This window comes from Bicyclus anynana, chromosome 3, assembly GCF_947172395.1.
Source record: "Bicyclus anynana chromosome 3, ilBicAnyn1.1, whole genome shotgun sequence".
Lineage (NCBI taxonomy): Eukaryota > Metazoa > Arthropoda > Insecta > Lepidoptera > Nymphalidae > Bicyclus > Bicyclus anynana.
In genome coordinates, this window is record NC_069085.1 from 11,924,377 (window position 1) to 11,941,095 (window position 16,719).

At 36.4% G+C, this 16,719-nt stretch overlaps 1 protein-coding gene across 8 annotated transcripts in view; it reads left to right on the top strand.

Annotated features, from left to right (window-relative positions):
* LOC112047418 (protein ultraspiracle homolog) overlaps positions 1 to 16,719 on the top strand; it is a 57,349-nt gene that overhangs the window by 10,000 nt on the left and 30,630 nt on the right. For 3 of the 8 annotated variants that reach the window (XM_024084536.2, XM_024084540.2, XM_024084537.2), the window contains exon 2: positions 13,500 to 13,784. The exons of 3 other annotated variants lie outside the window; for them this stretch is intronic. In XM_024084536.2, the coding sequence (XP_023940304.1) occupies positions 13,598 to 13,784 (187 nt within the window). In that variant the 5' untranslated portion in view covers positions 13,500 to 13,597. Of the gene's footprint in view, positions 1 to 12,986; positions 13,004 to 13,257; positions 13,785 to 16,719 lie in introns of those variants that run through there. 2 more of the 8 variants (XM_052891250.1, XM_024084539.2) reach the window with 2 other exon arrangements.

Genomic DNA, 16,719 nt, shown 5'->3' on the forward strand with positions numbered 1-16,719 from the left:
GTCTATAGTCTTTCTCGGTAAATGGACTATCTAACACTGAAAGAAATTTTCAAATCGGACCAGTAATTCCTGAGATTAATAAATTATCGTTCAAACAAACAAACTCTTCAGTTTTTTATGATTAGTATAGATTGAGTAATTCTAGGTTCTCCATGCATACTTATTTAAACCTCTTCAAGTTATATTTTTTCTACAAAAATAGCTTTTGTTTTTTAAGGTCTTTCGTCATCTTTAAGGTCATCATCGCCTGCCAATTACTTAAAATGTTTCGCTTTCATTTTTAGAATGTTCTGGATTATTGAACTGTTCTGATTAAATTAACGGACTTAATGTCTCCAACTATCTTAAGTACCCATAACACAAGCTACTCTGTATGCTTACTTTGGGGCTAGATAGTGATGTGTATTGTTTAAGTATATTTATATTTATGTAGATTTCCGGTCAGTCAGGTTATAAAGGTGAAATGTTAGGTACTATAGTATGCGCATTATCATCTGAGTCGTCCGGTCATAAAAGTCAAAAAAGATAGGAATGTGCAGCGCGCCTACCTGCGCACCCTAATTATCGATAAACGGCTACCTGCGCACGTGCTAATGATGAGTCAATAATGATTTGGACGATTCTGATTGGTCGGTTTCTAATGTAATTGCATTGCGTATTTTTTTTGCTATAAATGTGTTTACTGCAATTAAATAAATACATTCATGTGTTACTCGTTGCGCACTATGGATACTAATATATAATAAATTTGGCAGAAGACGAAGATTCTGATGATGAAGACTCAGATGAAGATTAATTTTATTTAGTTAATAATTATATAATATGAAATATGTATTATATTAAATCAAATATTGTTAATTTTTTTAATTTTGTGAACAAGATACGATAATAAACTTTACTTATCGATAATATGTCTTTCATTGTTACACCCTTCACTAGACGGCTCCATAAGACCCATAAGTGCAAGCGAGATAGATATAGAGAAATGATTTATGGCCCTAAGACTCAGTTGTTAATGCTATTAGTATAACAACAAATATTATTAGAACGTAATCGTTATCGCGGCTAATCGCGGGCGTGAGCGAGCGCGTCACACCTCGGGAAGCGTTGCTTGGTCATGGCCAAGGTCTGCACTGTCGACGTTATGTAACTCTTTAGTATTTACTCTAGCGTTTCATTCATTCTAAATATTTGTTATAGTTATGGCACCTAGTGATAGTCCATCGAGTGGCGTTTGAAGCTACCTCGGGAAGCGTTGCTTGGTCATGGTCAAGGTCTGCACTGTCGACGTTATGTAACTCTTTAGTATTTACTCTCGCGTTTCATTCATTCTAAATATTTGTTATAGTTATGGCACCTAGTGATAGTCCATCGAGTGGCGTTTGAAGCTACCTCGGGAAGCGTTGCTTGGTCATGGCCAAGGTCTGCACTGTCGACGTTATGTAACTCTTTAGTATTTACTCTCGCGTTTCATTCATTCTAAATATTTGTTATAGTTATGGCACCTAGTGATAGTCCATCGAGTGGCGTTTGAAGCTACCTCGGGAAGCGTTGCTTGGTCATGGCCAAGGTCTGCACTGTCGACGTTATGTAACTCTTTAGTATTTACTCTCGCGTTTCATTCATTCTAAATATTTGTTATAGTTATGGCACCTAGTGATAGTCCATCGAGTGGCGTTTGATACTACCACGGGAAGCGTTGCTTGGTCATGGCCAAGGTCTGCACTGTCGACGTTATGTAACTCTTTAGTATTTACTCTAGCGTTTCATTCATTCTAAATATTTGTGTATAGTTATCCCAACTACTCGTAGTAATAGTCCATCGAATCATCGAGAGGTGTAATTGTCAACTTAATTCAAAGACTCTGACTAGGTATTTAAAAAAGTTTCTGTAAACAATTTAAATATTCAAAGCACAATTGTCATTAAATTAAGAAAAGAGTTTAACTGGTCAATGTCTGCGCTGTCGAAGTTATGTATAACTCTTTAGTAAGTATTAGTAACTATTGCGTTTCATTCATTCTAATTATTTGTTATAGTTATGCCAACTAGTAATACTCTATTGAATCGAGTGGCGTTTGAAGCAACCTCGCTGTGACATCTTGTCTTCTGATTTCCCGACATGCGATTCAAAGACAATTATTAGGAAAGTGTTTGTATGATTATTATACAATTTAGATTATGCAAAGAGAAATTAAAATAAAGATAAGGGTTTAGCTATACTTGTTCACAAAACCTTTGTCAATTTAATATGCGAATGTATTAACCACTATTTAATAATATCTAAAATCAAGAAGAAATTGTACGCAACAATATTCCCGGTACAGGGGTCAATAAAGTTGACGACATCGCTTTGCTTTGTCAACGAGGTTTAATGGTCTTCCAAGATTAAATTAGCCCTGTTAAATTGATAGCTCATGATGTGATGTATAAATGCGCATGACTTGTGTTGAAAACGAAGGAGCATTGTTTCGGTTCGTGTTCCGGTTACACTCCCCCCGCGCGATCTCGGCATAGAGCGGCCAGTGAGAATCGACGATTTCGCATTAACAGAGTGCAAACAAAAACCACCTGTAGTCGTCAGAGAATCGCCAAGGTCGCAGGCCCCCGTGACTCGGTCTGCGTTCCGTTTACCTATATCTCGCGGCGAGGCGACTGCACGCCCGTCCCCGCCTCACTGCACTCGCTGCCCGCTCGGTTTTTGTGCCTGGGTTAACCCCAGGATGAATATCAGAGTCCGCAAAGATTTTGGCAAACTTCAGCATTTATTTACATTTAAGTAAACAGCTAAAACATTCAAACCATTCAGACGTCACTTTAATAATTTTCATTAAATTAATTTCGTGAATATATGGATTGCCTTGCATTAGTCCTGCAAAATCTAGAAAATAGATAGACCGCAAGATGAATATCCGAGTCCGCAAATAGTCTTTGGAAAACTTCAATATTTATTTACATTTCAGTAAAGAGCTTTTAAGAACATTTAAAAGTGGCAATTTTGTAAGGGATTTGTTGTCACTTTAATTATTTTCATTTGATTTATTTCATGAATATATTAATGCATTACCTTGCTTTGGTCCTACAAAATCTCGAAAATAGGTAGACTTCTATTAGAATCGAATACTTGATTACTCTTTTAACTTTGTTCGTGTCAGTATTGCACTGAACGACAGAACTGAAGTAGGTAGAGAAAAAGAAAATTAGGAAACCCAAAGAGACAGTGATTGAATAATAATAAGTTATTGTTACCTACCTAATTGGTACTTATTATATACGGGAATTGCCACATCAGATTAGTTTTGATAAAATTAATAATCACTTAGCGTTGCAATTAGCTAAATAAATTAGATTTTTATCGCGAAAGTATACTATATTATGAAATTGTAGTGAAGTCAATTGCACCATTTTTTTTTTATGGTAACTGACGGACTAAGCAGATATTTCACCTGGTGGTAAGTGGAAAACCATGTCATATAAACAGAGCACTTGCAAGGAACACGTCCTAACAAAGTGCGACCCTGTGTCCATCAATCGGAGGCGTGGATGTTAAGCCTCATGTGCCTCTAATTACAGCAGCATCCATGCCCTTCACGGGGGTAATAGCGTAACTTGACAGCAAATTCCATCATAGTTGTCAAACTGACAGTTTTCATAGGGTTTTGTTATCTATTTGAATGGAACAAGGAAATGCTGCTCGGCGACAAAAATAGCATGTCGGTAGTACGTCCCCGTCGAGCTCTGTCACAAAAATCCCTACTATGACTAAAACTGACTAACTATAGCTAGCTAATAGTTCCAGTATTAACTGGAAACCCTGAAATCTTAGTTTCGGGTTAAGCAGTAGGATAACACATAATAATAGACGGAGAGCCCGCGAACTCCAAACCTTCGTCATTTTAAAAAAGCTGATTTGTTGATAAAAGAATTAAAAAAATATATACTTTATACTTAGACGGTTGAGGGTCTGGATCCTTAAAACCTGCTACCTTCCAAAGCAACCGCGTTCCAAACTCCATAATTGGCTACCGTACTTATGGTAGGAGCATGAGCTGACAAACTTTCAGCTTTTATAAAATGACTAAGGTCTGGAGTTCACGGACTCTTAGTCTATAAGGAATTTTGAAAATGGACTTACTTTCAAATGAATTAAGACTGAAATTAATTTCTCAAATTTGAGTCCTGTTGTGGACGTTTTATATTGGAAACACAAATGATTGAATGGCTATTAATGTCTCCAAGGCAAAAGTCGGCTTACTCACGATGTCTTACATTTTAAGCGACATCCCCGTTTTCCACCGTCCATTAGGTGTGACGGACCAAGCGTTGTTTAATTAATTACTTTATTGAAAGAGCTTCGACATTTCTGTAATCTGTATTTTTTTAGAATCATTTTAAAAATAGAACCGGTTACTTTTTTATATCTACTGTGTTATTGACGCGTGATCATTAATAATATCATCACTTCCTTGATACTTGAAAATATAGATACATTTTAGTACTAATTGTACGTGATCAGAATAAATGTATAAATGAATAAATAACAAATGGCTACCTACTCTGACAAGCAAAGCAATACTTATGTATTATGCCAATTTGACGACCTGTTTTGTTTCGAGTTTTTGACGTGAAAACATCCAATTTTCAGAATTAGAAAACTGATTTCAACAAAATTGGGGGATAGAGTTTGACGTTTCGGCTACATTTCTATTAATTACACCCAAAACTTGCTCCAATAAATATGTATTCGATAGCTAAGGGATCGAGGAACATCGAGTGAGAGTCTGTCTCGTAGAGAAACAGATAATACTTTCCCTCCATCCAACTAACGACTTGACATTCGATAAAACTGATCGTGTGTTGGTTGCGCTGTGCCCGACATCATGCAGATCACGACGCCAACACACTATCAGTTTTATCTGCAAGCATGAGGTGTGAGCTTATTGGATGGTAGTTGGCTAACATAAAGCTATTCGTTGGTTGGTACCGTTTTTTTTTCTTTTAAGTTAGGGAACCCTAAAAAAGTCAGTCCTCCAAACATCTGCTATGAAAAAAATGTTTGTGTTAAAAATGAAAGTTTCGTATGCGCGGTTGTGTGAGATAAGGCGCGAGCGAGATGCTATTGTCGACGTTAATTGTAGCCGGCGGCGTCAAGCCAAGGTCGGCGGACATCACACTCGCAGCTCGCTCGATGTCACACATCACACTACACTGTTCTACATGCACCGCTGCAGTATGCAACAGTGCAGATACGCGACGCGCTCATGTTTGCCGCGAGGAAAGTAAAATGAAAGTGCATTCCCGTTCTATCTCCGCTCGTTTACTTACATTACTGTATAATCTGGCGCGCAAACTTTGTTTTTGCGTTGGGGATATTATATTTTATGATGCTATATTATATCAGTGCCCAAAAGCGTATTAGCATAACGTATATTTCAGTTACCTATAGCTAAAGACTTTAATGAACTTTAAAGAATTTCACTTTTCTTGTATATTAATTAATCTGTGGTTGACGATTTAGTTTTAATGTCAGTAATTGATTTTTTTTGAATTGTAAAATCTTATCGTTTATTGTTTGTTGACCCAAATAAATAAAAAAAAAAAGTGATGGAACCACAAAACATTTTTATCACTTAGTAAAAAAATAAATTATAATATATATTTCGGGATCTTTCTACTCTTCCAGCATTCCCCACTGTTTCGGTATTCCTTAATGTTGAGGTTTGAATGTAGAATTCCGATGTATGAGCTTGTATCATGCGGTATGAATTTACTTTTCTTTGGGACGGCTTAGCTTCGTCAAAATTCCATTCTTCGCCACTGGTACCTATGCGAATTTCTTATAGCTTTTATTCGACTTCTAAATAGTCGACTGAGATTTCGTCCCCGTAGAAAAGCTCAAAATGAAAAGAACTAAACAGACTTACTCGTACTATTTTTTCCCGCATATGAGGCCCCTTTTTCCCCTCTCAAACCAATCTCATGACAAGTGACATTGGTTTACTTTAAGTAAACCAATGTCACTTGTCATGAGATTGGTTTTTACATTTCCGACAAATAGGTTTCACAGCCCATTCTAGAGTTTGAGAGTCGTTCTGCCCATCTACTCTGCTTCTGGCTTCGGGCCCCATCAGGCCCAAACCCACCGGTGACGCCGCTGAGGTCCTATAAGGAGCCTACGGCACTTATACAATCAGGAAAAAATTTAGAGTTCCGAATTCATTTAATTTAAACTAACATAGGTACAAATTAATACAAATAAATGAACTTTTTCGTTCTATAATATTAGCAAGTATAGATTGAGGTTTGTAATGAAGGTTAAGATGCAATGACTCCATTAAGTAAGTAGGTAGGTGCTCAGTAGAAAAACTCAATCAGAATAATACGCCTAATTTGTTTTATGGGTTTTGGGCGTGGCCAAATGTTTACTGAAACAATATCGTGCAATTGAGAATGGAAGAACACATTGTAGTCCAATTCACTGTAAATGGATGGTAAATATTAATTATATACTTACCATAATAGTACAAACTATGTAGAACTAGTTGGCTATTTAAGTCTATTACACCAATATAATAGGTATGCGATAACATTGGCGCCACGGTCTTATTAAAGAATTTCGTATCGATTTCTTGTTTTTTGTTTGTGTACCTTTACACCTACACTGTATTCGCCTGCGTAGTTTCGGCGCGTAACAAATGAGCCAATATCGGTTTCAATCTTACCTTGTCAAAGATTCTTACCATCTATTATGTTCGCAGTGCGGGGAAATGGGTGGTATACTCCGCGCCACGAAACAAGTCCCGTAGACTAATGTTTTAATGGCGCTCATTGTCATTTGGTAATGGCTGTCTTATGTGTGCAGGCAGATGATAAATCCGGGTGGGAGTACGGGCCTCGAGGCTTAGCCTCCTTGCCTAGGTAAGGCGCGGGGGATCTTGCTCCCTTTGTCATTTTCTTCCAGCCCCCTTCGGGGCTAAGGTTTCTTGGCCTATGGGTTGTCATTTTGTAAAGGGTCCAGTACACAATGGCGTATGCTGGCCCACTACAGGCAAGTGCCATTGTGTGCAGGGGTTGATAATGCATAGTGGCGGACAATTGTCGATCGTGGCGCACAATCGGGAAGTTGTTGGTTTTTCGGGCACACTTCAAAGGAATTGTGGCGTATCGTGGCCTGTGGTGTTCACACAATCGCCCATTGCTTAATTCGCCGCTGACCGCTGATCAGGATATTACGGTGAATAGTCAGCAAAGGGGATGGTGGACATCGCTATTTCCGGCATTTTTTTTAATAACTTTGTGGTGGTGCACACTTCTATAGTACTTGTACGCAGTATATAAATATATAGCCACAGTCGTAATTGCTTTCACGTCCATCGCACGTGCTTTGCCAGGCAGCAATGAGCCATGCGCCATCGTGTGAACACCAAATGATCGTGACCTACAGTTGTCCATTGCAAAGCATGACCCATCTCAAGCCATTGTGTACTGGAAGCTTAAGACGCGCTGTCAATTTTAGTTCAGGTTTTAGCAGCGGGACTTCTTTCGTGGCGCGGAGTCTAGCTACAAGCTACGTCGGGTCCCTTCTATGTCCAAACATATTTGCTCGTCATATAAATGTACACAATATATAAAAGGATCCGCAAGTCGTGCTTCAATGCATTATTTTGTATCGGGCGTGAATAATAAAGTATTCAACCGGCACTACCTACTGTTAAACTGATTTATAGGTATATTGTAATTTCACAAGGGAAATGTAGATACCTACTTACAACCATATAGTTAATACTAATTGTAGCACTCGATTTCACTAGCTTTTTGATCATTCTGAGATTCTGAGTTACCTACCTACTTCTACATAATACTCTCATTAAAAATTTTAAATTACAACCAAATATATTATTTAATTATCAGAAATAAAGTGTACTTTATACACAGGATATAAATTAAATGCTAAGGTAGGAAGGTTGCCTTTCATTTTCCATACAGCAATCAAAGGTTATGGTCTAAGATCCGGCATTAGAAATATATACCCTCATCTGTTATTCATTAGTGTTTAGAAATAAATGTTCACATTGACACGTTGCAAATAGGTTGCCTAGTTAAATTGCGGCCAAACACATTTTTCATACAAAATCTTGTAAAATCAAAATCATTTTATGCTTAGTTACAGTAAAATTAAGCATAAAATGAGCTTTTGTTTGACATAGTAGATGACTAAATAACTAATGAGGTTACTTATATAGATAAAATTACTTAACTGTTTATATCTGGCAACCCTACAGTTGTAGTGTGAAAGCAGGCAACCTTTACTTTTTAATTTGCATATATGTATTCTATTAACTAGTCTTGATTTTTTTTCGAATTTACCAATGAGGGAAAGAAAATAAATAAAAAAATATATTCATTGAATTCGGCCCCAATTTATTTTCCAATTAAATAACAGAGTAGGGTATATATTTCTTATGCCGGAACTCGTATTATTAATAAACGTTAAACAAACACCCTGTTCTTAAGGATACTTTCTATTTCACTCCTACACCAGTAGTGCTAACATGTGACCAGATATTCTCGTGACGAGAAATAGACAAATATCAACCAATAGCTCCACAACCGGAAATCGTTATCTCTTTCATTGCTTTGAGGCGAAGGATACGTGAATGAGATTACTTCATCGCCATTGGTCGAAATTTTGTCTATTTCTCTTCACGAAATATGTCGTTGGTTGCATGCTAAGCTTACAGGTCGATGACAACATATAATAATTATATTATATATTAATTTAATAATATATTATATGTGTGACAGACATGCAAAATGTATGTAGGTAAAATGTGTCACATACCTAAACCTAGACTCTATATTTTAAAATTAAGGCACCTTTAACTTTGCTGTTTCATATGTACGTACCTTTGTACGATGATGTAAAGCCAAGTGGTTAATCTCATGAGTGACCTGACCATGACGATACTAAAATAGGCCATGGATCAAGCGACGTGGTCGTGGACCCAAGTCGCGAACCGATGAGTGACACGACCTTGGCTAGTTAAATTGTGCCATCACTGGCATTGGTGGTTGAACCTTGTGGTTTGCGGAGGTCAGATTGTAATTACATATATGTGTAAACAACGAAGGCTGAATTTGATTAAATATCGAGATTTTTTTAATATCTAAAATTATTAATGTTATATCTAAATGAAAGCCAATACGCGTTGAGTTTAGATTTTAGGATAAGTTTATTCTCTCTGTTCGATCTCTTTGAAATTAAGTTTTTGTGCGAATCAATTAAATATTGTGCTACTTATAAAGCAGAAACGCTCAATAAAATATACTTCAATCGCTAATTAATCTGAAGAAAACGAAAGTTTGATTATTCTGAAGGACAATAGAGGAAAGTGGAAAGTTACGTTAATTAGCCGAATAAATTGAAAGCGCCAGGTCAAAAATTCAATTGATAAACGCCAATTTCATCAACTTTATGTGATCTGACATTTAATAACGCCACTTTAACATAAATGTTACATACAACATGAATGTTAATTCATTTTGTATGTAACATTTATGACAAACACATAACATTCAAAATACTGATGAAGATGGAGATGGAGATGTTGACTCTACAACGTGCAATTGCAAAGTATTGCACGTTGTAGAGTCAACATCTCCTGAGGATGCTCCGGTTTCGGGGTGAAACGTACGTAGAGAGTATTTTGCCGGACCTGGGTGACGTTGTCACATGGGTTCGTCGACTTTTCGCGGATGATAGCAAAATAAATAAATCATTATATAAATTTTTAATACAAAATCTAGGAAACCCTAATAGATCTAAGGCAACTTAATACAGTTAAATTAAGCATAAAATAATCTTTTGTTTGACATAATATTAGACGACTAAATAACTGATGAGGGTATTTATATAACATTAATTAACTGTTTATATCTGGCAACCCCACAGTTGCAATGTGAAAGCAGGCAACATTTTAAATTCTGTTGGTTATATTCTTTTAAAAGTGTACGATTTCTATTAATTAAGCAAAGAGGGAAGTATATTAAAGAAATTTAATAAAAAACACAATCATTTAATACTCACCGGGCGCAATTACTAGGCATCTTATATGAAATGCGTCAATATGAATATTTTTTATCATTTATTTTTGTCTAATAAATAAATAACAGATGAGGGTATATATTTCTTATGTTGGCTCTCGTATTAATAACATTAACAGAAGCGCTTCAAATGTTTGTAAGTAACAAATAGAGCTTAATGAAATTGCCTCTTAAATCGAATGTAATTCATGATGTTCTATGCAAAAATGGATTATGCTTTCTTCCATTTGTCTCATTTACCTGGACCGGCCCTCATGATAAAATAAGTCGATAACAACAAGATCCAATTTTGTTAATTTTGTTTTTAGCATACTAATTTTCGGTTTCTAAAAATAACATGTGGCTTTCGTGTCCAGTGGCGCGCACAGGGTTTGAAACTGGATAGGCAGTTTAAAAAGAACGTTAGACGATATGTTTTAGTAAAAGAATAAAAAAATGCATTAGAATTTTTAACTGGTCTACTTTTTTTTTCATTGTTTACAAGTTAGCCCTTGACTACAATCTCACCTGAAGGTAATTCATGATGAAATCAAAAATATTTATATAGAGGAAGAGGGCTAACTTGTTAGGAGTAGGATGAAAATCCACATCCATTTCGCAATCCAGATCCGTTTCGAACAAACAAACTTTTCAGCTTTATAATATTAGTATTAGATAGGATCCAGATCATTCATTCTATTATTATCTATACAAATATTCTATAGCTGAAGAGTTTGTCGTTAACTGAGGAACGACTGGTTTGAATTGAAAATTCTTTCAGTGTTGGATATCCCATTAACTGAGGAAGGCTTATAGACTTTCTAACATAATAGTGGAAGAACCGAATGACGACTCAAGTTGTTTCGTAGACTATAAGGTTCACGTTTTCAAACGTCTATCTTGTAATATCGATCCCGTCGTACTTTGTGAGTTAAATAAAATCGTTGAAAATGTTTGAATCGCTTTAAAATTTTAAATACGTTCAGGGACACTAATACCGTGTTTCCGATAACTTTGAAGACACGTGGAGGCGTATACGCATACAAGCCAAGGTTGCACAATATGTAGGGTACATGACGTACTCTAGCACATGCTCTATCAAATAAAACGCGAATAGTTACATCACGGTCGGCCATTTTTAGGGCCCCGTAATTGTTTGCCACAACCACAAGGTAATTCGCCGTGTCTACGAAGATCTCTTCGTAGTTTAACTTAGTGATTGTTGGTGCATTATACTTAACTGTGCTGTTGTTGATGGTGGTAAGAAATTCGTCATCAGTCGTAAAGATATTAATACTTATTCTTAAACTCAAAGTATCCATTTAATAAGAGCTTCTAAATATGCAAATAGAGGACAAGTACGGAATCCTTCTCTGCGCGTAACAAAACACGCACTTGACCGGTTTTTTCTTATTTGATTTATAAACCAAATAGTCTGACGTACATGAGTAACAATATCAAAAAAATGTTGATCGAAGGAATTGAATATAGGGTGTGGTTGTACGGATAAGGCAGTGTGTTTAACGTGAATTCGAGTGCGTAACGCGATTTAAAAATGGCGACATTCGCCTCACGCCAACCTTTATTCTTCCTCACTCAACATAACTAATTCTTTGATTAGTTATTATTAGATACAGACGTAGCTGCAAAAATCCCTGATTGTATTGTTATAGGTTTTCTTCTTTGCCTACCACAGTTAAAACTGAATTATTACCGACTGAATTAAACAACTTATGAGATCAATCACGTTAAAACGAATACAGTAACAATACATAGTGAGTGAGTGATTGTCGTTTGCAAGGAAATTAAGTCAAAAAAGTGTAGGGTAGGTTAGGTACTTTACAAAACCATAATGTCTCGTGATTTAGCCGCTCTAGCACCCACCGACTTTGACAAATGTTTTAATGACATACATCGTGTGCGTGATGCTTAGAATTTTATTTGCTTTTGTAGTACAAGATCCGGCATTAAAAATACATACCCTCATCTATTATTTAATTGGGAAATAAATGATAGTAAATATTCACATTGATATACAGCACATAGGATGCCTAGTTGCGGCCGAATTGCGTATTAAATGATTATTTATTTTCTTTAATTTATTCCTTTCCTCATTGGTTATTTAAAAAAAATCGTACACTAGTTAATAGAGTACTTACCCAAAAGAATTGAAAAAGTGAAGGTTGCTTGCTTTTACACTGCAACTTCGGGGATGCCAGATATAAACTCATCAGTTATTTTGTCTAATACGTCAAATGAAAGCTTATTTTGTGCTTCATTTTACTGTATTAGGGTGCCTTTGATCTAGTTCATGGTTTCCTAGATTTTGTATGAAAAATGTGTTTCGCCAAAATTTAACTAGGCAACCCATTTGTGTCACTTTGATCTTTATCTATCATTTATTTCTTATCACTAATGAATAACAGATGGGGGTCTATATTTCTAATGCCGGATCTTAGACCATGGTATTTCCATTGTGTTTACACAGATATTTGAACTACAGAACTATATAGGTTCCTTTTGCGTCGAGGGCTTAGAATTAATTAGAATGGTGTACGTTAACTTGTAAACGAAAAACAGGTCGGATCGTTGTTAAAAATAGCTATGTGGGTTACACACACGTGGGTACAGGCTGTCAATATCAGCGAAAGTCCAACTTTAAGCGTATTATTGATGATGATAAAACAATTTCCAACGATAATTGGCTACCTATTTTTAATATTGCAATTTGTTTCGTTGTTCGTTAACGAGTGGATTGTTTGAGTATTTAGATAGCGTTAAATTCGACAGAGTGACATAGCGAAAAATTTAATGGGTAGAGGCTAGCGCAGGGTGTTCGGTCCATGAGTGACGCAAAACTTAATTACAGAAATGGCAGCAAACGCTACGAAGGCCGACATCTAACAAGTCAATTATTTAGGTGAATCCTGTTCTAGCATCTATAAAATAATATAAATTATTTACTTCAATTCTGTATCATTTACAAAAGGCGTTTGTATAAAAATCGATTATGGCAACTAGTTTTTCGGCATAAAAATGTGATTTATTCACGTATGATTGTAAGCGGACCTTGAGTGAGCCTGTTGAGTTAAGACCTTCACGCCGGTAACCGCGCGGAAGTTGTCGGGTACACTTTTTGTCAATTTCGAGCTCGTTGAGTTTAAGCGCGCATTAGTCACGAGCTAACCTTCGTCGAAGCTCGCGGTGCACTCAGCACTGCGATAACGAGTAGCGAAGCGACTAGCGTTAGCGTCACGTTGCGTCGACGTCGTATACGCAGCGCTATTATCTAGTGTTCGAGTGCAATAACAGCCGCTATCACAATGTCACAACGATGTCTGCTTTGTCCCTGCCGGCTGTGACGGTTTCGCGCGATCCATACTTCGTTCGTTCGGTACAATATATTCATTCTGCAGGTGTGTGTTGTTGTAGTCCACAATAATAAGTGTGTGTGACCTCGAACGGCTGTGCGGCGTAGACTAGTGCAGTGATGTGAGGATGCTAGTGCGTGGCCATGTCGAGCGTGGCGAAGAAAGACAAGCCGACGATGTCGGTGACTGCGCTGATCAACTGGGCGCGGCCGGGCCCGCCGGGGCCGCAGCAGCCTCCGCCCGCCGCGCCGGCGCCCAGCGCCAGCATGCTGCAGGCCTTCGGCTCTCCCTCCAGCATACCCAACGTTGACTGCTCGATCGACATGCAATGTAAATACGTCACACTTATCACCTTTATAGTTCATTTATTATCATCACTATTTTGTTCGTCTTGAGATGTCCAATGGAGAAGTATGTAGCAGTCTGAGCAACCGCAACTTCTACTAAGTGCTTACTTCTATTACTTACTGTACCTACTTCAGTCTAAAGTCTACCTAGTAAGTAGGTAGGTTCACACACAAAGTACATGTTATAATCCTGTTTTTCCTTCCAGCAGTAGTGTTTTAATAGATATTAGTGGACGTCCGCGGCTTCGTCCGCTAGAAATGCAGCTTTTCACTAATCCTCCGAAGCTTTTTTCCGAGGAATAGTAAGTAGCCTATTATAGGCTACTATTCCTCGGAAAAATATTTAATTGCTCAATAACTTCCTTTATCTTCCAGTGAAAGTCCTGTTAAACGTCCTATTAAAAGTTATTTTTAAATAACAGACACTTCAACTTCAAGTAATGTCTTGATCATATACCTAGGTAACTAAGTAATTAAGTTTTTGTTTATCTACATTATTTATACGTATTCTGCATGAAACTAATTTTTATTAAAAGAAAATGCCATGGTTAAAAATATCTTAGCGAATTTTCTTTAATATGCCAACTGGCAGGTAAATTAGATTTCTAATTTAAAGGCGAGCCAACAACAGTAATTACATTTCGCAAATTACAAAATTGCTTTCTTTGATGTATGATTTTACCTGTAATCTTTGGTGGTTTGAAGTGCTTCTGTTAACCTACCTTTCTTATTTTTGCACACCTCAGTATGTACTACCTACTTAAAATATGTTAAGTCTTTTACGTTTAAATACCTATATAGTAAATATCTGCCCGCGACTTCGTTCGTGTATAATTTACCATTTAGGTTCGGTTCAATGGGTGTATTTTTTTTTATTCTTTGCAAATTAGCTCTTGACTACACTCTCACCTGATGATATGTTTTGATGCAATCTAAGATGGAAGTGGACTAACTTGTTAAAGGTGAGCGGCTAACAACTAAAATTTAAACTTTACCCCTAACACTTTAACCACAATGTAAAATTGGCACTAAAATGATTGAACATACTACACACGATGTAATATATATTTTTTTGGATTATATGTATATTAAGAGTAGGTAGTATGAAAATCCACACCCATTTCGGTTTCTACACGACATCGTAACGCTAAATCGCAATGCTATAATCTTCCCACCATCCATTTTCCTTCGTTAGGTGCTATTTCATATAATTCTTTTGAAGCTTGCGCCCTACAAGAAATCTACGTTAAGAAGTAAAATAAAAATGTTCCATACAAATCTTTCTCCATCTTTCAATTAGACCTCCCTTGGGGGGGGGTAAGTAAGGGAATTTAATTTCAGAGAGCTTTTTATAAATTGTAGTGAAAATGAAATTAATTACCGTCGCCGCCGACCATTACATGATCTAGATTTTATATTTGATATCTAAGCTTATTTCTTGGTAATTGTTTATTCTTTCATTTCATTATGATAACTAAATAATATTCAAGTTTAATTTGTAGGCAAATATAAATTATGTTGGAGGTTTATAAATGAAAAGCTGACCAATGTGCCAATAGCTACACAGTCTTGCGCACCTTCCATATGGTCTTTGGTATTTCAATTTTCAGTAAGCAGGTAATTTGCATAAAGCTTATAATGCGCCTAAATATTATTTGAATTTATAATTATTGATTGTTACATACTAATCTACAAAAGACACTTTTATTAACTTGCCTTATTAGTATGTTGTAAGAAATCTTAAAAGCTACATTAAAATTAACAGTAGGTACTTATTGGCTTTTTTATTTATATTGTATTTTCGGTGGCAACCATGGTCTAATGATGGTGTGGCCATGGGATCTGATAATAAACAATCTGACGACAAACATCTGTCATATCTACGTGTCTCTTTCAGTCTTATTTCTCCATCATCATCTGAAATAATTAAAAACTTATACCATACCAGTTTTGGTTAATGCTTCTGGCAGGTTTTTTATTTCGTTAAAACATTTCATGTGGCTACAGAGCTCTATAATGTCAGCCATTGACGATCAAGTAATATCACATGCCTGCAGCGCTAACGGCTTGACGTCCGACAAAACAGATCGTGTGTTGGTCGCCAGATTGGCATGATATGTACATTGCGACCAACACACGATCAGTTTTATCGGCTGTTACATGACATTACATGCCTGATCTACATACCTATTACCTACATAGTAAATTGTGATTGTCGTTGATGATATTACGTGTATCATCACGGAATACATAATACTTAAACCTATTACCATTTTTTACATTATACTTTGATTATTTATTTCAAAAGAAAGATGTTAACAAAGAATGCTTTCTTATGAATATTTGAACTTGACTTTGTTGCTATAAATAGGTGAGAAGTACATCACCGTCCACCTTCGGTTGTGTTTCTTTCATAAGACCTCCCTGAGCTGTAACGAGGCGTGTAAACAAGTTATTTGTTGTACTCATTTCCTTTCTTAGATCTGCGTATGTTTGACTTAATATTTTACTTGGAAATGAGATCAGAGCTTTTTGTTAGGTTTCGGTAAACATTCGTAATTTTATTTATTTCTTTTGTGCTTTGAAAGTTGTTTTCCTTATTTGCCAATAGGTATTATATTATTATTTATTAATTTCTAGCGGTGGCCCGTGTTTTGAGAATTTTCAATCTTCGAAGACGTAGGAAAAATTGGCCATGATTTAATAGTCGATGACAACATCTATTGGAGCGACAGTTAATCATCTAGAGAGGGTTTTATAAAAAAGCTAATTATTAGCTCATGCTCTTTTCTACCATAAGTAGAGGTAGATAGATAGAGTTTGGATCTTGGTGGCATTGAGAGGTTATAAGTAACATAGGACCTTCAATGTTTTAAGTATACCTAAAACGTATAGTTTTTTGTATTTTCTACGCGAGT